This window comes from Carassius gibelio, chromosome B19 (assembly GCF_023724105.1).
Source record: "Carassius gibelio isolate Cgi1373 ecotype wild population from Czech Republic chromosome B19, carGib1.2-hapl.c, whole genome shotgun sequence".
NCBI classification, from domain to species: domain Eukaryota; kingdom Metazoa; phylum Chordata; class Actinopteri; order Cypriniformes; family Cyprinidae; genus Carassius; species Carassius gibelio.
In genome coordinates this window covers 7,764,536-7,790,906 of record NC_068414.1, presented here as the reverse complement: position 1 = coordinate 7,790,906, position 26,371 = coordinate 7,764,536, and the positions used below count along the sequence as shown (strand labels likewise).

General features: G+C 41.1%; 1 protein-coding gene across 1 annotated transcript; it reads left to right on the top strand.

Moving 5' to 3' along the window:
• Positions 1 to 9,112: 9,112 nt before the first annotated feature.
• LOC127979211 (E3 ubiquitin-protein ligase RING2-A) lies at positions 9,113 to 16,511 on the top strand. The gene is made up of 7 exons (XM_052584530.1): positions 9,113 to 9,278; positions 9,566 to 9,660; positions 10,359 to 10,519; positions 11,218 to 11,433; positions 13,300 to 13,542; positions 14,699 to 14,864; positions 14,935 to 16,511. Exons 2-7 carry the CDS (start codon positions 9,580 to 9,582, stop codon positions 15,088 to 15,090), a joined length of 1,023 nt encoding a protein of 340 aa, XP_052440490.1. The 5' UTR covers positions 9,113 to 9,278; positions 9,566 to 9,579; the 3' UTR covers positions 15,091 to 16,511.
• Positions 16,512 to 26,371: the final 9,860 nt, after the last annotated feature.

The following is a 26,371-nucleotide window of genomic DNA, read 5'->3' as shown; positions in this document are numbered from 1 at the left end:
ACAGGAAACATGGTGTTAGCTTTCACTGTTATGCTGATGATACTCAGCTCTATATTTCTTCGCGGCCCGGTGAAACACACCAATTTGAAAAACTAATGGAATGAATAGTCGATATAAAAAACTGGATGACGAGTAATTTCTTACAGTTAAATTCTGAAAAAACAAAAATATATCTAAATGTCAGCCTATGCTCTCAATGTCAAATGCAGAATGTTAATCCATGCATTTATGACTTCAAGGTTAGACTATTGTAATGCTTTATTGGGTGGTTGTTCTGCACGCTTGGTAAACAAACTACAGCTAGTCCAAAATGCAGCAGCAAGAGTTCTTACTAGAACCAGGAAGTATGACCATATTAGCCCGGTCCTGTCCACACTGCACTGGCTCCCTAACAAACATCGTATAGATTTTAAAATATTGCTTATTACTTATAAAGCCCTGAATGGTTTAGCACCTCAGTATTTGAATGAGCTCCTTTTACATTATACTCCTCTACGTCCGCTAGGTTCTCAAAACTCAGGCAATTTGATAATACCTAGAATATCAAAATCAACTGCGGGCGGCAGATCCTTTTCCTATTTGGCGCCTAAACTCTGGAATAACCTACCTAACATTGTTCGGGAGGCAGACACACTCTTGCAGTTTAAATCTAGATTAAAGACCCATCTCTTTAACCTGGTTTAAACATAACATACTAATATGCTTTTAATATCCAAATCCGTTAAAGGATTTTTAGGCTGCATTAATTAGGTAAACCGGAACCGGGAACACTTCCCATAACACCCTATGTACTTGCTACATCATTAGAAGAATAGCATCTACGCTAATATTAGTCTGTTTCTGTCTTATTCTGAGGTCCAGTAGTCACCAGATCCAGTCTGTGTCCAGATCAGGGGGTCACTGCAGTCACCCGGATCCAGTACGTATCCAGACCAGATGGTGGATCAGCACCTAGAAAGGACCTCTACTGCCCTGAAAGACAGCGGAGACCAGGACAACTAGAGCCCCAGATACAGATCCCCTGTAAAGACCTTGTCTCAGAGGAGCACCAGGACAAGACCACAGGAAACAGATGATTCTTCTGCACAATCTGACTTTGCTGCAGCCTGGAATTGAACTACTGGTTTCGTCTGGTCAGAGGAGAACTGGCCCCCAACTGAGCCTGGTTTTTCCCAAGGTTTTTTTCTCCATTCTGTCACCGATGGAGTTTCGGTTCCTTGCCGCTGTCGCCTCTGGCTTGCTTAGTTGGGGTCACTTCATCTACAGCGATATCGTTGACTTGATTGCAAATAAATGCACAGACACTATTTAAACTGAACAGAGATGACATCACTGAATTCAATGATGAACTGCCTTTAACTATCATTTTGCATTATTGACACTGTTTTCCTAATGAATGTTGTTCAGTTGCTTTGACACAATATATTTTGTTTAAAGCGCTATATAAATAAAGGTGATTTGACTTGACTATATCTTATCACATGAACTTCTATATATTATAAAGTATATTACTGGTTATAAAATTACATATATTGTTATACATAAGTAATTATATCGTTACATATTTTTCAAATTATGAAAGCAGCAATTCCTTATGTATTTTTCAATATATTGTAATATATTTACATAATATATTATTCTGTGTGTTTTTAATATGGTTTAATATATTTCTCAATCATATATTAGGAATAGTGCTGTCAATCAATTAATCAAATCCAAAATGCAATTTAATGTTTTTGCTTACATAATATATGTGTGTGTACTGTGTTTATTTATTATGTATATATAAATACACACATAAACAGTATATATTTTGAAAATATTTACATGTTTATGTTTATATTTATATTAATATAATTTATGTTGTATGCAATTGATATTAATGTATAATAAATTTTTTTTCTTAAATATATACATGCATGTGTGTGCATTTATATACATAATAAATATACACAGTACACACACACATTATGTAAACAAAAACTTTTATTTTGGATGAGATTAATCGCTTAACATCATGTGCATTCAGACACCCATGTTTTGCTCTTACAGTGAGTGAATCATGTCTAAATGAACATGAAGTTCCTCTTTAGTCTGAACACTTTCTTGGTTTATGGCCCTTGAGGGCTGCTGAAGAAAAGCTTGTGCTGTCCAAACACACACGCCCAGCCTTTACAGAGAGATACACTGCCCTTTGACCCTCGTACTGAGTAAACAGGACAACATGAGAACTACTGTACACAGCCCAACTGAACACTTTATTCTTCAGATTCTGAAAACCCGACAAACGCTCAGCTCAGCGTCTGTATCTCCATCGCTCCTCTCGCTCTCTCTCCCTCGGCCGCTTCATTGTGTCGCTGGGGATTTTCTCCATTGAGCTCCAGTCTCTTAGGAAACCCCAGTCCTGCATAAAATGAGGGGCGCAGAAGAAAAGGAAGTTAGGAGGGAGGAAGGGGGGAAAGAGGAGGGGAAACTCCAGAGAAGAAACACAAAATGTGAGGGACGGCGTGAGGAGGGAACAGAAGATGTGGAGGAGCTGCGGTGGACAGAACAGCAGAGGAGGACCTTCAGCTCGCTCCTAACAGAGGAATATCTCATCGCTCTTTACAGCTGCTTTCTCTGGACATTCATCAGAGAGAGAGGGATCAGCTGCTGAGCTAGGAAGTGTGGATGGTACAGCGGCTCGTTCAGTCTGAATGACAAATCTTTGAGTTTGTGTTTTGAGCATGGTGTGAGATCTCTTCTGAAGCATTTCTAGGGTCAGTTATCTAAAAGATCTCGTTCTGCTGTGTTTGCAGAGCTCTGTTTGGGTTTGATGTAAAGTCAATTCAAATAGCAGGAAATGTTTGTGTTTGTGTTTGTGTTTGTTATTAGCAGGTGGAATCTGGAGACATGTTGTATTTTCTACACAAATTTTGAAGGGAAATTAATAATGTGACAATTTTTATCTGGAGCTGTGCAGGCACGGATTAGATTAGAAAAATGCTGTATGATTCCAGAATTAAATGCTTCTGGAGAATCTGAGCTCGATGGATGGATTCAACTATAGATGAATGTTATGCTGTGTTGAAGCTCCATCATGAGTTGTTTTAAAAAAGTGGCCCAACTGAGAGTCTGAGAAAACTCTCTTTCCAGTTAAAGCTGGGGAGAGAGGTACAGATCAATCTCTTTGGGTTTTTTGAAGCATTATTTAGTCAAACCTCATGGAGACTGAAGCATATTTACAGCCTGTCGAAGCCAGAGAAAGTGAATTGTTTGATGTATGTCAGACCTTTTGTGCGGCTGTGTGAGTTATGGGTTAAGAGCCTGCTGTTGGCCACTGCTATTATGTAAAGCTGTGTTCTTTGATCGTGTAGGCCATGAGGATCCTATTGTGAGACACAGCTGCCCGGAGCACTGACCCTCTCACCACTGACTATTGTGTCTGGACAATCACTTATGAAGAACCCAACACAGCAGAAGCAGACCACTGCTTCACTTCTGCTCCTCTCTTCTCCTCCTCACTTCTGCCCTTCTCTTCTACTCTCTTCTCCTCTTCACTTCTGCTCCTCTCTTCTCCTCTCTTCTCCTCTTCACTTCTGCTCCTCTCTTCTTCTTCTCACTTCTGCTCCTCTCTTCTCCTCTTCACTTCTGCTCCTCTCTTCTCCTCTCTTCTCCTCTTCACTTCTGCTCCTCTCTTCTCCTCTTCACTTCTGCTCCTCTCTTCTCCTCTCTTCTCCTCTTCACTTCTGCTCCTCTCTTCTCCTCTCTTCTCCTCTTCACTTCTGCTCCTCTCTTCTCCTCTTCACTTCTGCTCCTCTCTTCTCCTCTCTTCTCCTCTTCACTTCTGCTCCTCTCTTCTCCTCTTCACTTCTGCTCCTCTCTTCTCCTCTCTTCTTCTCCTCACTTCTGCTCCTCTCTTCTCCTCTTCACTTCTGCTCCTCTCTTCTTCTCCTCACTTCTGCTCCTCTCTTCTCCTCTATTCTCCTCTCTTCTCCTCTTCACTTCTGCTCCTCTCTTCTCCTCTTCACTTCTGCTCCTCTCTTCTCCTCTTCACTTCTGCTCCTCTCTTCTCCTCTCTTCTCCTCTTCACTTCTGCTCCTCTCTTCTCCTCTCTTCTCCTCTTCACTTCTGCTCCTCTCTTCTCCTCTTCACTTCTGCTCCTCTCTTCTCCTCTTCACTTCTGCTCCTCTCTTCTCCTCTTCACTTCTGCTCCTCTCTTCTTCTCCTCACTTCTGCTCCTCTCTTCTCCTCTATTCTCCTCTCTTCTCCTCTTCACTTATGCTCCTCTCTTCTTCTCCTCACTTCTGTTCGTCTCTTCTCCTCTCTTCTCCTCTTCACTTCTGCTCCTCTCTTCTTCTCCTCACTTCTGCTCCTCTCTTCTCCTCTTCACTTCTGCTCCTCTCTTCTCCTCTTCACTTCTGCTCCTCTCTTCTCCTCTTCACTTCTGCTCCTCTCTTCTCCTCTCTTCTCCTCTTCACTTCTCCTCCTCACTTCTCCTCACTTCTGGTCCTCTCTTCTCCCCTCTTCTCCTCTTTACTTCTGCTCCTCTCTTCTTCTCCTCACTTCTGCTCCTCTCTTCTCCTCTATTCTCCTCCTCTCTTCTCCTCTTCACTTCTGCTCCTCTCTTCTTCTCCTCACTTCTCCTCTCTTCTCCTCTTCACTTCTCCTCCTCACTTCTCCTCTCTTCTCCTCTTCACTTCTGCTCCTCTCTTCTCCTCACTTCTGCTCCTCTCTTCTCCTCTCTTCTCTTCTCCTCTTCACTTCTGCTCCTCTCTTCTTCTCCTAACTTCTGCTCCTCTCTTCTCCTCCTCTCTTCTCCTCTCTTCTCATCTTCACTTCTGCTCCTCTCTTCTTCTCCTCACTTCTGCTCCTCTCTTCTTCTCTTCTCCTCTTCACTTCTGCTCCTCTCTTCTCCTCTTCACTTCTCCTCCTCACTTCTGCTCCTCTCTTCTCCTCGTCACTTCTGCTCCTCTCTTCTCTTCTCCTCTATTATACTCTCCTCTAATCTTCTGCTCCTCTTCTATCCTGCTTCTCTCTTCTCTTCTCTTCTCCTGCTTCTCTCCTCTTTTTTCCTCTCCACCTTTTTTCCTCTCCTCTCTTCTCCTCTCCTGTTTTTCTCCCCTCTTCTCCTCTCCTCCTTCTCTCCTCTCTTTTTCTGCTACTCTCCTCTTCTCTTCTCTTCTCTTCTCTCCTGTCCTATCCTCCTTCTCTCCTCTTCTCTGCTGTCCTCTCCTCCTTCTCTCCTCTCTTTTTCTGCTCCTCTCCTCTCCTGCTACTCTCCTCTCCTACTTCTCTCCCCTCTTCTCCTCTCCTCTCCTCTCCTCTACTGTTTCTTTCCTCCTCTCCTCTCCTCTCCTCTCTTCTCCTCTCCTCCTTCTCTCCTCTGTTCTCCTTTCCTCTCCTCTCCTCCTTCTCTTCTCTCCTCTCTCCTCCTTCTCCTCTCTTCTCCTCTCCTCCTTCTCTCCCCTCTTCTCCTCTCCTCTCATCACTTCTCCTCCCCTGCTTCTTTCCTCTCCTCTTCTCTCCTCTCTTCTTCTCTCCTGCTTCTCTCCTCTCTTCTCCTCTTCTCCTTCTCTCATCTCTTCTCCTTTTCTCTCCTCTCCTCTCCCCTCTTCTCCTCTCCTCTCATCATTTCTCCTCTCCTGCTTCTTTCCTTTCCTCTCCTCTCTTCTCCTCTCCTCCTTCTCTCCTCTCTTCTCCTCCTCTCCTCTCCTCTCCTCTCCTCCTTCTCTCCTCTCTTCTCCTCCTTCTCTCCTGCTCCTCTTCTCTTCTCCTCTCCTGCTTCTCCTCTCCTCTCCTCTCCTGCTCCTCTTCTCTTCTCCTCTTCTGCTCCTCTCCTCTCCTCTCTTCTCCTCTCCTCCTTCTCTCCTCTCTTCTCCACCTTCTCTCCTCTCCTCTCCTCCTTCTCTCCTCTCTTCTCCTCCTTCTCTCCTGCTCCTCTTCTCTTCTCCTCTTCTGCTCCTCTCCTCTCCTGCTTTTCTCCTCTCCTCTCTTCTCTTCTCCTCTTCTGCTCTTCTCCTCTCCTTCTCTCCTCTCCTCTCTTCTCCTCCTTCTCTCCTCTCCTCTCCTGCTTTTCTCCTCTCCTCTCTTCTCTTCTCCTCTTCTGCTCTTCTCCTCTCCTTCTCTCCTCTCCTCTCCTCTCCTCTCCTCCTTCTCTCCTCTCTTCTCCTCCTTCTCTCCTGCTCCTCTTCTCTTCTCCTCTTCTGCTCCTCTCTTCTCCTCTTCTGCTCTTCTCCTCTCCTTCTCTCCTCTCCTCTCTTCTCCTCCTTCTCTCCTCTCCTCTACCCTCCTGCTTTTCTCCTCTCCTCTCTTCTCTTCTCCTCTTCTGCTCTTCTCCTCTCCTTCTCTCCTCTCCTCTCCTCTCCTCCTTCTCTCCTCTCTTCTCCTCCTTCTCTCCTGCTCCTCTTCTCTTCTCCTCTTCTGCTCCTCTCCTCTCCTGCTCCTCTTCTCTTCTCCTCCTTCTCTCCTCTCCTCTCCTGCTTTTCTCCTCTCCTCTCTTCTCTTCTCCTCTTCTGCTCTTCTCCTCTCCTTCTCTCCTCTCCTCTCTTCTCCTCCTTCTCTCCTCTCCTCTCCTCTCCTGCTTTTCTCCTCTCCTCTCCTCTCTTCTCCTCTTCTGCTCTTCTCCTCTCCTTCTCTCCTCTCCTCTGTTCTCCTCCTTCTCTCCTCTCCTCTCCTCTCCTGCTTTTCTCCTCTCCTCTCTTCTCTTCTCCTCTTCTGCTCTTCTCCTCTCCTTCTCTCCTCTCCTCTGTTCTCCTCCTTCTCTCCTCTCCTCTCCTCTCCTGCTTTTCTCCTCTCCTCTCTTCTCTTCTCCTCTCCTGCTCCTCTCCTCTCCTCTCTTCTTTGACTCCTCTCCTCTTCTCATGTGTCTGGTCTGATATCGACCGTCTGGTGCTGATTGTCCAAACGCAATTCTTGTGCTTGTTTGAAGCAGGAGTTGTGGATGGACATCACGCTCCTGACTGTCCCTCTCGTCTCCTGAACAGACCATCTAAGGGTTTGTGGTCCTTCAAGATTATTCAGATATTAAGTTGACTTTATCTTAAATGTTTATTTTGTTTTATCATTTTTGTTTGTAATGGAGACAGATGAATGGTGAGATTAAATATGAAAAAGTGATATGTTGCCCAGATGTGTTTTTTTGAGATCAGTGGATCTCAACCAGGGCTTCAGGAGCCACTAGGAGATCTCAAATTAATTAAATTAATTAAAACAAATCTAAATAAGCTTGGATATATGCTAAAACAACTATCAATTATTTATCAGGCAATATTTATTATTTAAATTCACTCAAACCAAATTTTTATCATTAATTCTAATTGTTTTAATCTATGTTTCAATACTAATTTCTAAAATAAAAATAAAGAATAAAATAAAATAACACAAATGTACAACTTTAAAAGCTGGTGAATCCTTTCAGAAGAGACATCAACAATACTTTAAACTGTGCTCAGATTTGCCAAGAAAGTTGGAAATGTATTTTAACGCTGTACTAAAATTTTTTGCCTTATTTGTGTATTTTTCTTTTTTCTTTTTTGTCTGAAACAGATTCGGGGAAACCTCTAAGACAAAACTGATGATCAAATGAGCCATAACTAACTCAGTTCAGTCTCATACACAGTAAAAGAGCAACCTCCAGGCAGTCCTGTTTTGATTTGACTAAGAATTTGAAGTTAGAAGGAGAAAAAATGGTATTAAATGAAAATGATATATAAAGATGAAGAGAAAAGGGTGTTGATGTGAAGAAGGGCACTATGAGCTGAAGCTCTGAAAACTGTTTAATCTAAACAGTCAAACAGGTGAACATCTGAAAAAAAATAGAAGTATAGTGTGACAACTGATGTGCAGATGGAACTGAAAAAGCTACACAGAGAACAGCAGAAAGAAGGAAAGAAAGAGTGAGAGCGATCAAGAGAGATGGGCATTAATATGCTAATGAACTGAGTGAATACACAACAGCTCAACTGACCAGACTAATCACTGCTGGACACTCACTGAGGTTAATCCTGCACACACACACACACACACACACACACACAGTAATCCTCACTCACGGAGGTGCACACATTATGCACACTCACACATTTGCATGAACACAACACATGCTTGCTCACACACACACACACACACACACACACACACACACACATTTCACCACATGCGCCTTTTCAGCCTTGATATTACACAGATGGCAAACCTAAAGAAAATGTATATAAAACATATTTCATGCATATTTATAATATAATATACAATCTCATATTGTATTTGATATAGTTTATAAGGGTGCAGGTGTCAGATTTTCTGTCATGCTCTTGCACATAAATGATGTTGCTGCATTTATTTTACAGACTGTTGTGTTTGTTGTGACATTTGGTGGACTGAACGTCTGGAACAGCATGTCTTTTATGTTATTTTTGACTTGTGATTTCAACTTGATTTGTTGGATGATTTGTGAAAAATAAATAAATAAGCAATAATAGCATAGCAAAAAGACTAGCTACTTCAAGCAATAAAGTCAGTTTGCTAAGACAGACCAGTCTGGGGTTTTCTTTTATCTTCACACAGCTTGTGTCTGACAGTGTCTCACCAGTAACATTTGAAAAGAAAAATGACATAGTAATAATTAGTAGTGTTGTATAATTATAGCATGCAACAAACAAAAAATCTGAATGTTATGTTTTACTGTAACTCCTCACATGTGATTTACTTAACACCAACCATTCAAGCCTTTAGAATAGGCCTATAAATAGGGCAAAGGTCAAGTTATACAGTTATTCTCATTCACTTTGTTACATTTCTCAAACATTTCGTATAAACAGCCCCGCACACAATGGATAACCTGCCTGTAAGTTAATCAAAATCTTTAGTTCATCTTTCAAAAGTAAGTAATGTTATCACTGAACATATCAGTTCCATCATAATAAAAAGTCCGAAAGTTTTCATTTTCAAAATGAAACACCGCATTCAACATATCACACAAAGGTTTGCCGTTTGTGTGATATGTTGAATGCGGTGTTTCATTTTGCAAGAGATGTGTGGCATTTTGCATATGCAATTCTTGGATAAAGTGTAAGTGGTGTAAAGTGGAAAAAAGGCAAAGATTTAAAAATGTGTGTAAGCAGTTGAAAACACTGTAATATATGCGCAAATGCTGCACGTGTCCGCCAGGGGGCACCAGGCAGGAAGTGAGGGGTGACTCCGCGCTCAACAACATCCGGTTTGATCTTGTTTGGATTTTAGGACGTTTTTTGGCTTGTGCTGAGAAAGATGAGCAGCAGATGACAGTCTGACATCCGACTGTGAGCGATGCTCTTTATTCATTCCTCAGATCTTCATCACTGGATTAGCATGGTTTAAAGAGCCGTAGTAATGTCGCGGTAGCTTTTGAAGTACCATGTTAAATACCATTGTAAAGATGCAATACTGTAATACTACGCGGACAAACTATACATGTAATAATAATGATAATAGTTAATTGGTTTATGAAACTTTTAAACCCCTGTTTGCTGGAGCGAATTATGTAGTAGGTTGTTTCGTGAACTCATGTTTAGGATTTAATGTCGTGAGTTTGTGTTTTCTGCTTCAGATCTCAGTGAAGTCATGATGACGAACCCAGTCAGTGTTCAGACCCTCAGTAAGACATGGGAGCTGAGTCTGTACGAGCTGCACCGGACACCGCAGGTACACACACACACACACACAGAGAGAGAGAGAGAGAGACACACTCACACACAGAGAGAGAGAGAGAGAGACACTCACATACAGAGACACACACACACGGAGAGAGAGGGAGAGACACACACTTTCACACACACACACACACACACAGAGAGATAGAGACAGAGACACACTCACACACAGAGAGAGACACTCACATACAGAGACACACACACACGGAGAGAGAGGGAGAGACACACACTTTCACACACACACACACACACACACACAGAGAGATAGAGACAGAGACACACTCACACACAGAGACACACACACACGGAGAGAGAGGGAGAGACACACATACAGTCACAGAGAGATAGAGAGAGAGAGACACACACACACACACTCTCTCTCACACACATACACACATTCAACTCAATAATTCAACTCAAGAGTCTGTCAATTCTGAGGGAAAAAAGTCAACGTGTGTTATAAACTCATGATTCTGAGCCGGGGGGAAAAGAGAGAGTGACCGGTTGGTTTTTCTTCTCAGAACTGAGAGTGAGAATAAAGACATAGTTTAGAAATATATTCTCAAAATGAGCTTTTTGATCTCTATCCCATGGCTTTCATAGACTGCTACTGTACAGCTGTGGTTCTGGTCCAGCAGACAGATTAATCCTCATGTTCCTGCAGTGAGAGTCTGTGTGCTGTTGTTTCAGGAGGCCATCATGGACAGCACGGAGATCGACGTGTCTCCCAGAAGCCTCCACAGCGAGCTGATGTGTCCCATCTGTCTGGACATGCTGAAGAACACCATGACCACCAAAGAGTGTCTGCATCGCTTCTGCTCCGAGTGCATCGTCACCGCGCTCCGATCGGGGTGAGGCTTGGGCCCGCCGCCCTAGAGCGAGGGACCTGTGATCTGTGCTGGGGATTTAAACGGCTTTAGAGGAATACATTCAAAAAAGAACGCTAAAATAACAAGATTGCGTTTTTTTTTTTTAAATCAAGTAATCAATCTGAACTGCAAATAATATACTTTTTTATTTTAAAATATGCACCCATTCGATTTGAGTTGTATTCCTAATATGTTGAAAATGCTTTCAGTTTTCATTCTTACACTCATCTGAACTCATGTATTAAAGACACTTCTCTTGTCCGTCCACGCAGGGAACGAGGGGTTTATAGAGCATTATCAGCTGGGTGACCAAACCCTCACTGTGCTGCACACTATTAAGATGAAACTTGACCCTTGCAAAAAAAATTAATAAAGCACAATCATATTTTCCCCAAAATCGCACAGCGCTAATATGTTGTGATATACATGTCATGTGTATATGATGTCTTTCATTTCCTAACTGCTTGTTACACTTCTCTAATCTTTTAGTCCTGTCCTGTGATAAACTGACTCTTGTTAAAACACTGGAATGTCTTTGCTCTCCTGTTGGTCTGATTGCTTCCACTGTCCTCATTCGTAATCTGCTAAATGATTAAATGTAAATGTAATTTCAGTGAGCTATGAATGCTCTTACTGAGCGCTGCTCCTCTCTCTCTCTCTCTCTCTCTCTCTCTGTGCAGGAATAAAGAGTGTCCCACCTGCAGGAAGAAGCTGGTGTCCAAGCGCTCTCTGCGGGCCGACCCTAACTTCGACGCGCTGATCTCGAAGATGTACCCGAGCCGTGACGAGTACGAGGCGCATCAGGACAAGGTTCTGGAGCAGCTGAGCCGCCTGCACAACAACGAGGCTCTGAGCAGCAGCATCGAGCAGGGTCTGCGCATGCAGGCCAGACACAGGTCACACCACACACCACGCTCTCCACAAGAGTCTCGTCTTCTCTTCTAGTAGAAGTGTCTACAAGTATCAGGACTAGAACCTTGTCCAGCAAATGCATCCTGATTCAAGACCCTGTAGATATGCTTAGGGATGGGTACCGCACCCCGGTATTAAACTGGCCCCGGGGCTAAATGATGAAAGACCGTAGTATCAGTAAGATCTGATGCTATCGGTTCTGCTTTCGGTACTGGAGGGGAAATATTAATGTACTATGTATTTTTGCTTAATAATGTTGTCGTGCACATTTAATCTCGGCAAACATTTCTAATGTGCGATCATATTAAGACGTTTGTCCGTGAGATCTGCGTGAACTCTCATGCGCGCCGCGGAGGCTGTCTGTGTGTCTCACACACACACACACACACACAACAAGAACGAGCGCGGTACACGCATATCAGTATGAAAACTGCCGCTTAATACAAAGAGTGATGATGGCGGAGAGAGCAAAGCGTTCAAAAGTGTGGTTATACTTCACTAGAGTTAATGCTGACAACCCTCGTTGTCATAAGTGCTAAACAATATTTGCTTGTAAGGGCGGAAACACAAGCAATCTGTCAAAGCATCTTTCAAAAGTGCATAATGTGTATCGACTGCCAGCTAGCTCATCTCTGGTTGTTGCCACGTCTACGTCAGGTGTTTATGCTAAAATCATGTTGAATCAACGTTGTTCACGTCATTTAAAATAAATGTAAAATCTCCCTGGTTTGCTAACCTTACGTAGTAATTCTGTTGATTTCTTTTGGGAAAATGAGAATGAAATCAACATATTTTCTATTTGTTTTTAAGATTCCAAATAAGGAAAAATCAGTATGTAAATGTAAACATTTATTTAAATGCACAGCACCTCAAGTTAGTTTACAAAATAGCCAATTGCCACATTTTGCAACCTTTTTATTATATATATATCATTTTTTTTAAGCTGCAGCTACAGTATGAACCAACCAACTCCTAACACCTCTGGTCCAAGATAAGTCCATTATTAATTTTACATAAAAAAAATAAATGTTAATTCTGTTCTCAACTTGTTCTTAAAAACACACACACACACACACAACACACACACACACACAACACAAAGTACCGATAAGAATACCGTGAAAGTACCGGACCGTTAAGCAGTATCGCTAAGAGTAGTAATACCATTAAAACCTTAACGATACCCATCCCTAGATATACTAGAAAACAAGACGAAGACACAGAGGAAGAAATCATGAATTCCTTGACTCCAAGATACCTAGGTTTTTTCCAGGGTTAACAAAAGAGTACACAAGTGCTCTATATCTGCGCACAGACTCCATGTACTAAAATGATTCTTCAGCACTTCTTAAGACAATATTAAGATTAGCTAAGTGTACTCAACTCTGCTAGTTTGGGACACCGTGAATATGAAAATGTGCTTTTAATATACTATCTCTGTATTTACAAATGTATCCAGTCACCACTCGTAATACACCTGAACCCATATTTCATACACTAGTGCACTCAAGTGTACTACGAGTGGTGACTGAATACATTTGTAAATACAGAGATTGTATATGAAAAGCACATTTTAGTTCATACTCACGGTGTCCCAAAGCAGCACAGTTGAGTACACTATACAGTTTACTTCTTTAGCCTGGCTGACCTTGTTTCTGCACCACTGAACAGTAGACAGCACGGTACGATGCTAGTGTTGTTAGCTTGTTTTAGTGCCAGTGTTATGACAGAATGAGATTAAGTGTTGTGAAATGAGAGGCTGTGTCACGCTGTGGTTAGGAGATAAGGTGAGTGTAGTATGGAGAAATGTGTTGTAGTGGGTATGAGTGTTTGTGTGTGCTGTGTCTCAGAGCTCAGCGTGTGCGTAAGCTGCATCCGGAGAGCGAGAACGCCACGCTCAGCGGCGGTGAGGACGAGGTCTCTCAGGACACCAGCTGTGCTGCGGAGCCGGGCCCCAGCCGCACCAGGAGAGCGTCGGATGACTCCGGGGCCGAGGCCGAGGCTCCTGCTCCTGCGCCGCAGCGCTCCGAGATCGAGCTCATATTCTGCCCTCACCCCCTGCTGGTCAGCCGCCAGCAGTACAGCCAGACACGGTACAGCAGCCTTCCTCACAAACATCATGGTTGTGTTTATGGAGTGCGCTGTAACATTTCTTCATGCTTCTACTTCAACATTTGTTCTAAGCCACTGTCTCCATTGTTTTTTTGAATGGACTTCCTGTTTCTATGAAACCACTTCCTCCTAAATCCAGCTCAGATTGGTTCGCTGGCCCAGTGTATTGTGATTCCCTAACTGTGTATTGCACATTATCTGGAAACATCATGACCCTTGCTATTGTGATGTCACGTTTATCGGTCATCAGCATCGTAAATCCTGTTCAGAAACCAGTTTTTAAAAATCTATGTACATTTATAACCGTACACTTGGAATTATGTCACCTTTGCATCAAAAAAAAAAACTAGTTAACCCCAATGTGAGGGTGTTTCTAATGTAGCATCAATGGGAGGAACGGTACATTTAATCGTTCTCTCTTCTGACTGACGTTATCGGTCTCTTTTAAAAGTCATGAACACTTCGCAGAGTTTTCTTTTGCTATTTGAGCAAATGGGAATACAAAACGTTTATGTGTGGTACTCTCCCATTCACTGCTCTTGAATATAACCCAACTATTACAAATTCAGCGTCATAACTTTGCAGATATTGTTTATGCTTAAACAGCAACATTACACACAAATTAAAGTTAACAAAAAAAGGGAAATCACAATCAATCACCCCTTTAAAATCAGCCTCAAACTCTAGATGGTGCAGTCTGATCTGACTCAGTATGACATCATCATCACATCAACATTCAAATACTTGGCTTAAATACTTGGCAAAAACTTGCCTGTGGGAGAAGTGTGCAGCCCAGAAGCCCTTCGCCCTCCCCAGCTCCACCTGTACAGACCTGCTCTGGGGTGTTATTCATGTTTTAAGCGCAGCAGCAGTGTTTCTTACATGCTCACAGCAGCGTAGCACCTGGTTTCAAACTTGTTCCTGGGGAGCCACAGCTGATTCAGATCATCCGCTCCGTGAGCGAGCTGTGTGTCCCGAGGAACAGGATTGAGACGCAGTGGTGTAGCAGAACGACTCCACCAATACCAAATACATGAACACTGTCATGCACATCCCAATCCCTCCGAGAGCTGGCTCTACCCAGACTTCGCATCGCTCACATGTAATCGTGTGTACCTTTCTCCCTTCTGCTCACAGATACGTCAAAACCACAGCCAAGGCCACGGTGGACCACCTGTCGAAGTACCTGGCTCTGCGTGTGGCTCTGGAGGAGGGTTCGAGCGGCACGCCGGAGGGAGCTCTGCGGGACGTCAGCGAGAAGCAGTTCACCATCTACATCAGCACCGCGGCGGGACAGTTCACCGTGAGTCCGAGCGCTGCGCTCAGAGCAATCCCAGCTACCCCGCCCTGTCCTCACCCTCTCTGTCTTTCAGACTCTGAACGGCTCGCTGACGCTGGAGCTGGTCAACCAGAAGTTCTGGAAGCTCTGCAAGCCCCTGGAGCTCTTCTACGCCCCGACAGACCAGAGCCAGACGCCTCCGCTGCCACAGGTGGACGACCAAAGCCCAGCACAATCAGCTCTGGCCTGACAGACTCTTAGTGTCCTCTCTACTGAGGTCAGCTCGGGTCCAGTCGGTCCTCACTGAAGGAGCCCAGGCCCAGTTAAAGGAATACTTCACCCAAAAACGAAAGTTCTGTCTTTAATTACTCACCCTCATATCGTTTCAAACCAGTAAGATCTTCCTTTAACTTCATAATACACATGAAGATATGTTTGATGAAATCCGAGAGCTCTCTGACCCTCCACAGACATCAGTGCAGTCCAGAAACACAGGGAGACCATCTTTAAAATAGTCCATGTGCATCAGGGGCTCAAGCCACGAGAAAACATATAATTAGTTACTGTCTTCCTCTGTATTGGAGAGTGATTACGTTCTTACATTGTAAATACATGATGTGTTTTCTAGTCTAAAATGAGCTCGCTATGGAGCCCAACATGTGCTAATGTCTCCTTTACTACTTAGTTACCAAAAATGTCAAGCACATGGTTAAGAATTTGTAATATACTGGTTGAGGGGGGGGATGTCATTTGACATCACAAAAAAAAAAAAATATGTTGTTGGTTGAACATTAATATTGTATTTTAAATGCATTTTCTTAGCGTCATTTCTAAATGACGTATTTTAACGATTAGTGTTGTGTAATGGATCTGTATGTTGTAAATGTGTCCCGTCAGGTAAGAGTTCCTCATGTGATCTCTGTGGGTTTGGGAGAGGTCAGTGACATCACACCACGAGTACAGATTTAAGACAAGTGCGTATGCAACGGTTGTGCTTCGGTGGTGTTTTCTGTGCTTGTTCCATTAGAATGGATTCATTTCCTCGTTCAGTGATGTATACGCTTGTTTCCCCATCACTTCACTTTGCTCCTGGCTCTTGGGTTGACCGAAGACGACATGAGCTACTGTTTAAACAGAACTGACTGCAATAATCATGAGACTAGTTATTATTTCAATCTATTGACAACCCTAATGTTAAGCTCATAACTTCTGTGTGAACCAAATAGCCCAGGCTATTTCTGGTCAGAAATGACCTTCATAAGAATGTGTGTGTGTTTTAAAGGGTGTCACATTCATGAATCTGAACTGAATTCAGCTCGTTTCCACCGCAAAAGAAAAAAGAAAGGGAATTGCAACTGTTCCCCTCACAGTTCTGAGAATACAGTTCCAATTACAATCACAATTAGTTCTTTTGTTTCGGTAACAAAAAACGATTGTGAGGGGAAACAGAAAGTCACAGTTATGTTTTTTTATGCAGAGGTGGAAACAAGCTCCCGTAGAACTGAAGTCAGAGGAACAGAAGTGACCCAGAGTCCAGGGGAATCGCTGTATGTGCTGGTTAAAATGGTCATTTTCATTGTCACTTCCCAAACTAGTGTTTGTACATATGCACCCATGTCTTGAAAAACTGTCTTCTTGTATCTTTTTCATGAATAAAGATGAGCACATTTATACTGGACTACCAGACTGTAGAACTGGACACATCTTGACCCTCTGGGGTCGTTGGTTCATTCAGACAGAGAAAAACAACAAAAGTTTGGAAATCACTACCTCCTCAGGATTGTCTGAAACGCCATCAGACAGCAACTATTATGTTAACATTTCTGGTATGATGCTTTAGAAATATATTCAGTGTCATTACACACCTTGACATTTTTGATCATGTCCCACAGCTCTGGTCACAATGTTGAGATATGTAAAAAAAATAAGACAATCAAATTACAATTTAACATCATTTCAAATGGATTTTTTAAATCTACGTTAATTTATAGTATCATACTTTTTTTGTATTACTTACTGTTACTGATCTTTTTTTCTACTAAAAGTGGCACACTTTTGAGTCCTTCCTGCAGCAATGAAAAAAGGCTTGTATTATGAAATGTATCAAAGACAAACCAGTCTGGTTCAGTTCTAGTTTCTAGAAGCAGAGACTAGCACCTGAGCACATTGCTGACAGACTGGGCCACCTCACTCACAAGATCCCCCAAAGGGAAATATAATCTTTTTTGTGTTAGTACTTATTGTGTGTTCTTATCAAAGATCTTAGTAATTTGCATGTTTGTCACACTTTAATGTTTCAGATCAAACTAATTTAAATATCAGTCAAATATAACCGCAAGTGAACACAACATGCAGTTTTTAAATGAAGGTTTTTATTATTAAGGGTAAAATAAAAATCTCAAACTACATGGCCCTGTGTGGAGAAGAGTTTGCCCCTAAACCTAATAACAGATTGGCATCCAGCAGCAACAACGTTTTCTCCATTTGTGAATAATGTCTCACTGTGTTTCACTGGAGTCCCAAAGCTTTAGAAATGACTTTATAACCTTTTTCAGACTGATAGATCTCAATTACTTTCTTTCTCATTTGTTTCTGAATTTCTTTGGATCTCGGTATGATGTCTAGCTTTTGAGGATCTCTTGGTCAGGCAGGTCTATTTAAGAGAGTTCTTGATAGTGAACAGATGTGGCAGTAATGAGGCCTGGGTGCAGGGGTGTAAAAATACTTCTTACTACTTATCAGGTACGCGTTATCATCAAATCACACACAGAGTGCACACACATTGATTTATTAGTCTATTAAAAATCAATATTCCAGGCCTTCTAAATTGTAGATGGCAAAAATGCTTCTGTATGATTTTTATATTTAATGCAGGCCTAGTTAACTTAATCTAAACCACACAAATGAGAACAGTTTTTCTGCAGATGTATGAACACATTTAATAATCATTTGCTCCAGAGGCGTGCGACCTCTGACATATATAGCAATTGTAAGTCGCTTTGGATAAAAACATCAGTTAAATTAATAAATGTAAATGTAATCATTTGATACAAGTTCAGTAAGGCAATAAGTGTCTTACATTTTACAGATAATATATATATATATATATATATATATATATATATATATATATATATTTTTTTTTTTTTTTTTTTTTTTTTTTTTTTTTTTTTTTGCTCAATTTTGCCAACATAACTAGTTCCAGACAAAGATCACAGCACTGCTTTGTGTCTCTAAGCAATGGACAGTGTTTACTCATTGAATGAATCAGCTTTTTTGAACGAATCGTTTGAATAAATGATTCAGTGATTCACTCGTTATTACGGACAAATGCATTGTTTCTGAATGAATCAGCCGTTTGAGTTAATCTGCTGAATCTCAATGACTAACACATTAACATTCATTTATTGTCACCTACTGGGTATTTTTCTTTTCTTTCACGTTTTAAACTATTTCAAATGCCAGTATTCAACATTTTATGTTAAAGGTGCCATCTGTCATGTCTGGCAAAAAAAATCAAGTCATACTCCACATTCCATAAAGTGAATTGGTCTACTCTAGAGTAACAAACGAGAAACAGCATAGTCTCTATGATCCGCCCCTACCTTCACAACAACACTACAGCCATAGCCGAACGTTGGGTGATGTCAAGTGATATTGAAACATGACATCTTCAAGCTACTCCCCTTCACCTTTACCAGTGAACATGTTCCTATTCGTTTTGTTCATATTACATTTTGAGTTGTATATACACATTATTTGAATTAAATTAATTTGACAGACAGCATTCTGTCAACATCATTGGTCAACATCAGACAGCTGATCAAAGCTAGCGCCAACCAACGTAACCAGAGCTGCCAACTCTCAAGCATTCACCGTGAGACACACGCAACTGACTCTTTTCACACGCTTTCACGCCACACATACATTTTCTCACGCACAGGAAAACCACGAAGCAAAGAGGACACGGAGACCAACAGACTAGACAGAGCAGGTTAGTTATGAAATAAAACAATGGGTAAGTTATAGATAGCTAATTATCAAACGCAGCTACGATTAGCCATCGCTAACATTAGCACGTTTATCGAACAGCCTTTGATACATTTCTATGTTATAACTTCCCGAAAACAAATACACAAACATATAAAACAAACTTCTAGCGAAATACTAACAGCATCTAACTTACTGTTAGAAAATGTTGCAAGTTCGGAGTCGAACCTCATTTCTTTCAGGTCCATCAGTTTTCTCCAGCGATTGAAAGCAGTGCTGATGTTTACTCTGGTTCGGCTCCCTTTCTTGTCGGATTTGATTTGTGTTTCCGAGCGTGGTTGTTTCCCTGTAGCAGGTGACGCTCTCTTCCCTGACTGAAGTGAAGTACTGGGCTGTACTTTCCACATGATTGACATCAGGTTCAGGGACGCCCACAAGCCGTGCGAGTTATTCGTGTATTGCAGGTTGGCTGGTGGTTATGTTGCCCGCATACCGCCTCCCATGGCCGAAACTGGTATTACGACACCTGTCGGGCCAGGGCTAGTAATGCTAATGCTAATTAAGGTTGATATCCAGGCGGCAAGGAAGTCGACCGGAAGTTGAAGTCGGCTGCGTGCTGCCATCTTTTAGCAGAACTTCACTTGCGTTAGCATCCCATTGACTCTCATTTCATTTTGGTGTCACTTTGACAGTGAATAACTTTACATCTGAGGCGTTTAAAGACTCTGTTTGTCCATTATTTATTTCTAAAGTTACACGACAATGTATAAAGGGCTCCATTACCTTCTATGTTACATTATGGCCCCGTATAAACAGTTTTTGTAAAAAATTGGCTAACGATTGCGTCATAATCACGCGACTCTCTGTCGCATTACCGTACAGACAGGAGGAGAAGCTCGCAGGCAATTAACTTAATATGGCGTACTGGCGTTACAGTTTAAAATACTATACAAAATAATTAATCAGAATACTTACTCCTGCTCACTCACGACAAAGAACTCCCCGCTCAAGCTCGCCGTCTCTGCAAGATTAACGATGGCAGTTTGCACGCACAGCTACTAGAAGATCTACATCTGTTAGACAGGTTGCTGACGTCGTCAAGCTTCGTTTGAGTCTGCGCGTCAGAAACTGAAGTGCTAAAAAACGCTAAAAATGGGCTTCATTTGTCTCAATTGAGTTCCAATGGGGTCGCTGTGTCCATTTCTTTTACTGTCTATGTTGATATCTCTGCAGCACTATAACTTGCCATTTTTTTAATGACATCATCGGCCTTATTTCTTCTCATTCTTTTGATGCGTGTAGGTCATATTATGGATATTTTTACCTCAATTTTTGCATATGGCACCTTTTAAAACAACCAAACATACAGCCTTTTTATACATCTGTATCTGCAGTTTAAATGAATCCATGTCCCCTAGACTGTGTAAATCAAAATGCTATTTCAGATGCAGATTCCAGAAATGTTTTCTTATGTTGGAATGAAAGACACTACAGATGAAGTGCTTCTTATTCTTACCCAAAAATTCTAAATGGAAGAAATAGTTAGAACTGAACAGAATATTGCTTCTCAACCTGTGTATGGACATTTATTTATTTGCTTCTTTTTTATTTTGCATTTACTTGTGCTTTCATTTTTAATACTTAAGTACCTTTAAGATTTAAAAAATTACCTTTTGTACTTAAGTACAATAAATATCACATACATTAAGACTCAAGTAATATTCTAAGTGATGACTTCAACTTCAACTGAAGTCATTTTCTTGTAAGATAGCTGTACTTTTACTTGAGTATGACTTTCAGGTACTTTATGCACCAGTGTCTGGAGAAACTGAACTCTGTGTGATAAACCACAGTTTTAACAGGGGGGCAAACTCTTCTCCACACAGGGGCCATGTGGTTTTGGGAGTTTGTTTTCACTTAATAATAAAAACCTTAATTTAAAAACTGTATGTTGTGTTTACTTGTGTTATCTTTGACTAATATTTAAATTTGTTTGATGATCCAAAACATTAAAGTGTGAAAAATATGCAAAAAATTTAATAAAAATAAAATCAGGAAAAGGGCCAACACTTTTGCACACCACTGTATATATTTTTTCATATTTTTATTAGCAAAAAAAAAAAATTACAATAATTATATATATCTACATATGCCGGGGTGTGCCTTAGGCTTGCCACGATAAAAGGCCACTCTGAAACGTGTTTTAGCACACAGCACAATGTCACAGATGTTGCAAATTTTGAGGGAGCGTGAAATTTCTATGCTGACTGCAGGAATGTCCACCGGAGCTGTTGCCCCTGAATTGAATGTTAATTTCTCTACCATAAGCCGTCTCAAAAGGTGTTTCAGAGAATACATCTAAGCAGCCTCACAACTGCAGACCACGTGTCAACACACCAGCCCAGACATGCACATCCAGCATCTTCACCTCCAAGATCATCTGAGACCAGTCACCCGGACAGATGCTGCAACAATCGGTTTGCATAATCAAAGAATTTCTGCTCAAACTGTCAGAAACTGTCTCAGGAAAGTTCATCTGCGTGCGCGTCATCCTCATCGGGTGTCTCGACCTAACTGCAGTGCATTGTTGTAATGGTCTTGAGTGGCAAATACCCACCTTCGATTTGGAGAAGTGTTCTCTTCACGGATGAATCCCGGTTTTCACTGTACAAGGCAGATAACCGACAGCATCTATGGTGTCATGTGGGTGAGCGGTTTGCTGATGTCACCATTGTGGATCGAGTGGCCCATGGTGTGTGTGTTATGGACAACAAACACAGATGCATTTTATTGATGGCATTTTGAATGCACAGAAATACCGTGACAAGATCCTGAGGCCCAATGTTGTGCCATTCTTCCACGACCATCACCTCATGTTGCAGCATGATAATGCATGGCCCCATGTTGCAAGGATCTGTGCATTCCTGGAAGCTGAAAACATCCCAGTTCTTGCATGGCCAGCAAACTCACCAGACATGTCACCCATTGAGCATGTTTGGGATGCTCTGGACCAGCATATGTGATCAGTTCTATGCGATGGAGATGTGTTGCACTGCATGAGGCAAATGGTGGTCACATTAGATACTGACTGGTTTCTGGTAATCAGCATCTTGACACACTGTGAGGTGGATGGATTATCTCGGAAAAGGAGAAGTGCTCACTAATACAGATTTGTATTTTGTGTACATAGACATCTTAGATCTTTGAGTTCAGTTCATGAAAAATGGGGGCAAAAAAAGTGTTGCATTTATAATTTTGTTTAGTGTTTGTTATCTTTAGTGTGTATGGAAACAATTGGCATTTAACCTGTTAAATGTCACCCCGTCCCGTATGTGGGACGCCTACGTTGACTATACTATATTACAATCAAATCTAATCTAATCTTGACAAACTATATATCGTTGGAAAGGTCTAAGACTCCTAAATATATATTTTACCAATATTTTTTGTTAAACATTATGTAGCAAAAGTAATAGATGAATTTATGACAAGAGTGCACCCTCAGAAATCTACATTACAAAAGGAGCTTTTAACTTTGTTTAAAAAAAAGACTTCCTCGTGGCCTTTTTCTCTATCACATTTTAGAAATCATCATAAGTTATATATCACTTGAAAACATAAAATCTCAAAATTCATCCTTCAAAACCCATTTTAAAATCAGACATTGCTTTACCATGTACATGGTACATCAAAATCATGTTACAAAATGTTTTCAGTCATGAATTATACAAATTTAGGTTTGTATCATGCACATTCATGTATATCTTCAAAAACGTGAGTGACAGTTAACAGGTTTTAAGGTTAACTGTCTAAATTTTACATGGCATGGAGAAAACACCATGAAATCCCATATATTGTGTGTGTGTGTGTGTGTGTGTGTGTGTGTGTATATATATATATATATATATATATATATATAGAGAGAGAGAGAGAGAGAGAGAGAGAGAGAGAGAGAGAGAGAGAGAGAGAGAGAGAGAGACACCAGCCACCATAGTCAAATGTTTACCGGGAGCCAGAGCGCCTGACATCTTGGCAAATTTAAAAGTGCTGGCTAATGCTAAACGTAAATACAGTAAGATTGTTATTCATGCCGGCGCTAATGATGTTCGACTTCGCCAGTCGGAGATCACTAAAAATAACTTTAAAGAGGTGTGTGAACTTGCAAGCACGATGTCAGACACTGTAATATGCTCTGGTCCCCTCCCTGCTTACCGTGGTGACGAGATGCATAGCAGATTGTCATCACTCAATGGCTGGATGTCTAAGTGGTGCCCACAGAATAACATAGGTTTCATAGACAATTGTACGAGCTTTTGGGGCAGACCTGACCTGTTTAAAAGAGATGGTCTTCATCCCTCCTGGGGTGGCGCCACTCTTCTGTCTAGAAATATGGCACATAGTCTTAGTGTTTATACTTGACTAACTGGGGCCCAGGTCAGGAAGCAGACAGACTGGCTAAACCGACCGTCTGCTAGCTGCCTCCCGTCACAGAGGTCAGTTAATTCTCAGCACATAGAGACTCTTTCACCTAGATATCACACTATAGAGACTGTGTCTGTTCCCCGAACTAGAAAATACAAAAAACATCCAAACCAAGTTAAGATTAACAATTTAATTGAGGTTCAACAAATAAAAAACAGATGCAATACAGATAAACAAATGATAAAGCTTGGCTTATTGAATATCAGATCCATTTCTACGAAAACACTTTTTGTAAATAATATGATAACTGATCATAATATAGATGTGCTCTGCTTGACAGAAACTTGGCTAAAACCTGATGATTACATTATTTTAAATGAGTCCACCCCCCAAGATTACTGTTATAAACACGAGCCGCGTCTAAAAGGCAAAGGGGGAGGAGTTGCTTCAATTTATAACAATGTTTTCAGGATTTCTCAGAGGGCAGGCTTCAAGTATAACTCGTTTGAAGTAATGGTGCTTCATATAACATTATCCAGAGAAACCAATGTTAATGATAAATCCCCTGTTATGTTTGTACTGGCTACTGTATAGAGGCCACCAGGGCACCATACAGACTTTATTAAAGAGTTTGGTGATTTTACATCCGAGTTAGTTCTGGCTGCAGATAAAGTTTTAATAGTTGGTGATTTTAATATCCATGTTGATAATGAAAAGATGCATTGGGATCAGCATTTATAGACATTCTGAACTCTATTGGTGTTAGACAACATGTTTCAGGACCTACTCATTGTCGAAATCATACTCTAGATTTAATACTGTCACATGGAATTGATGTTGATAGTGTTGAAATTATTCAGCCAAGTGATGATATCTCAGATCATTATTTAGTTCTGTGTAAACTTCATATAGCCAAAATTGTAAATTGTACAACTTGTTACAAGTATCGAAGAACCATCACTTCTACCACAAAAGACTGCTTTTTTAAGTTATCTTCCTGATGTAGCCGAATTCCTTAGCATATCCAAAACCTCAGAACAACTTTGATGTAACAAAAACTATGGACTCTCTCTTTTCTAGAACTTTAAACACAGTTGCTCCTTTTGCGCTTAAGCAAGGTTAAGGAAAACAGTTTGACACCATGGTATAATGAGCATACTCGCACCCTAAAGAGAGCAGCCCGAAAAATGGAGCGCAGCTGGAGGAAAACAAATTATTATATTTCGTATTTCTTGGCGGGAAACCTACCCTAGTAACCTAGTAACCTATCCTACAGAAAAGCATTACAAACTGCTAGATCCGATTACTTTTCTTCTCTTTTAGAAGAAAACAAACATAAACCCAGGTATTTATTCAATACAGTTGATAAATTAACGAAAAATAAAGCCTCAACAAGTGTTGACATTTCCCAACACCACAGCATTAATGACTTTATGAACTACTTTACTTCTAAAATCGATACTATTAGAGATAAAATTGCAACCATTCAGCCGTCAGCTACAGTATCACATCAGACAGTGCACTATAGACCCCCTGAGGAACAGTTCCACTCATTCTCTACTATAGGAGAGGAAGAATTGTATAAACTTGTTAAATCATCTAAACCAACAACATGTATGTTAGACCCTACACCATGTAAGCTCCTAAAAGAGGTGCTTCCAGAAGTCATAGGTCCTCTTCTGACTATTATTAATTCCTCATTGTCATTAGGATATGTCCCCAAAACCTTCAAACTGGCTGTTATTAAGCCTCTCATCAAAAAACCACAACTTGACCCCAAAGAACTAGTTAATTATAGACCGATCTTGAATTTCTGTCCAAGATAATAGAAAAGGTGGTATCCTCACAATTATATTCCTTCTTAGAGGAAAATGGTATATGTGAGGATTTCCAGTCAGGATTTAGACCGTATCATAGTACTGAGACTACTCTCCTTAGAGTTACAAATGATCTGCTCTTATCATCTGATCGTGGGTGTATCTCTCTATTAGTTTTATTGGATCTTAGTGCTGCGTTTGACACAATTGACCACAGCATTCTTTTGCATAGACTTGAACACTTTGTTGGCATCAGTGGAAGTGCATTAGCATGGTTTAAATCGTACTTATATGACCGCCATCAGTTCGTAGCAGTGAATGAAGATGTATCATATCGATCACAAGTGCAGTATGGAGTACCTCAAGGCTCGGTACTAGGGCCGCTATTCTTCACGCTTTATATGTTACCCTTGGAGGATATCATCAGGAAACATGGTGTTAGCTTTCACTGTTATGCTGATGATACGCAGCTCTATATTTCCTCGCAGCCTGGTGAAACACACCAATTTGAAAAACTAATGGAATGCATAGTCGATATAAAAAACTGGATGACGAGTAATTTCTTACTGCTAAATTCTGTAAAAAAAAAAAACAGAGGTGTTAATTATAGGACCTAAAAACTCTACATGTAATAACCTAGAACACTGTCTAAGACTTGATGGTTGCTCTGTCGATTCTTCGTCATCAGTTAGGAACCTAGGTGTGCTACTTGATCGCAATCTTTCCTTAGAAAGCCACGTTTCTAGCATTTGTAAAACTGCATTTTTCCATCTCAAAAATATATCTAAATTACAGCCTATGCTCTCAATGTTAAATGCAGAAATGTTAATCCATGCATTTATGACTTCAAGGTTAGACTATTGTAATGCTTTATTGGGTGGTTGTTCTGCACGCTTGGTAAACAAACTACAGCTAGTCCAAAATGCAGCAGCAAGAGTTCTTACTAGAACCAGGAAGTATGACCATATTAGCCCGGTCCTGTCATCGCTGCACTGGCTCCCTATCAAACATCGTATAGATTTTAAAATATTGCTTATTACTTATAAAGCCCTGAATGGTTTAGCACCTCAGTATTTGAATGAGCTCCTTTTACATTATACTCCTCTTCGTCCGCTACGTTCTCTAAACTCAGACAATTTGATAATACCTAGAATATCAAAATCAACTGCGGGCGGCAGATCCTTTTCCTATTTGGCGCCTAAACTCTGGAATAACCTACCTAACATTGTTCGGGAGGCAGACACACTCTTGCAGTTTAAATCTAGATTAAAGACCCATCTCTTTAACCTGGCTTACACATAA

Bases quoted from the DNA above. Each gene is read 5' to 3' on its own strand.
- LOC127979211 (XM_052584530.1), top strand. From the start codon at position 9,580: ATGATGACGAACCCAGTCAGTGTTCAGACCCTCAGTAAGACATGGGAG. The intron at 9,661-10,358 runs GTACACACACAC...CTGTTGTTTCAG, and splicing joins AGCTGCACCGGACACCGCAG to GAGGCCATCATGGACAGCAC. The intron at 13,543-14,698 runs GTACAGCAGCCT...TTCTGCTCACAG, and splicing joins CAGCAGTACAGCCAGACACG to ATACGTCAAAACCACAGCCA.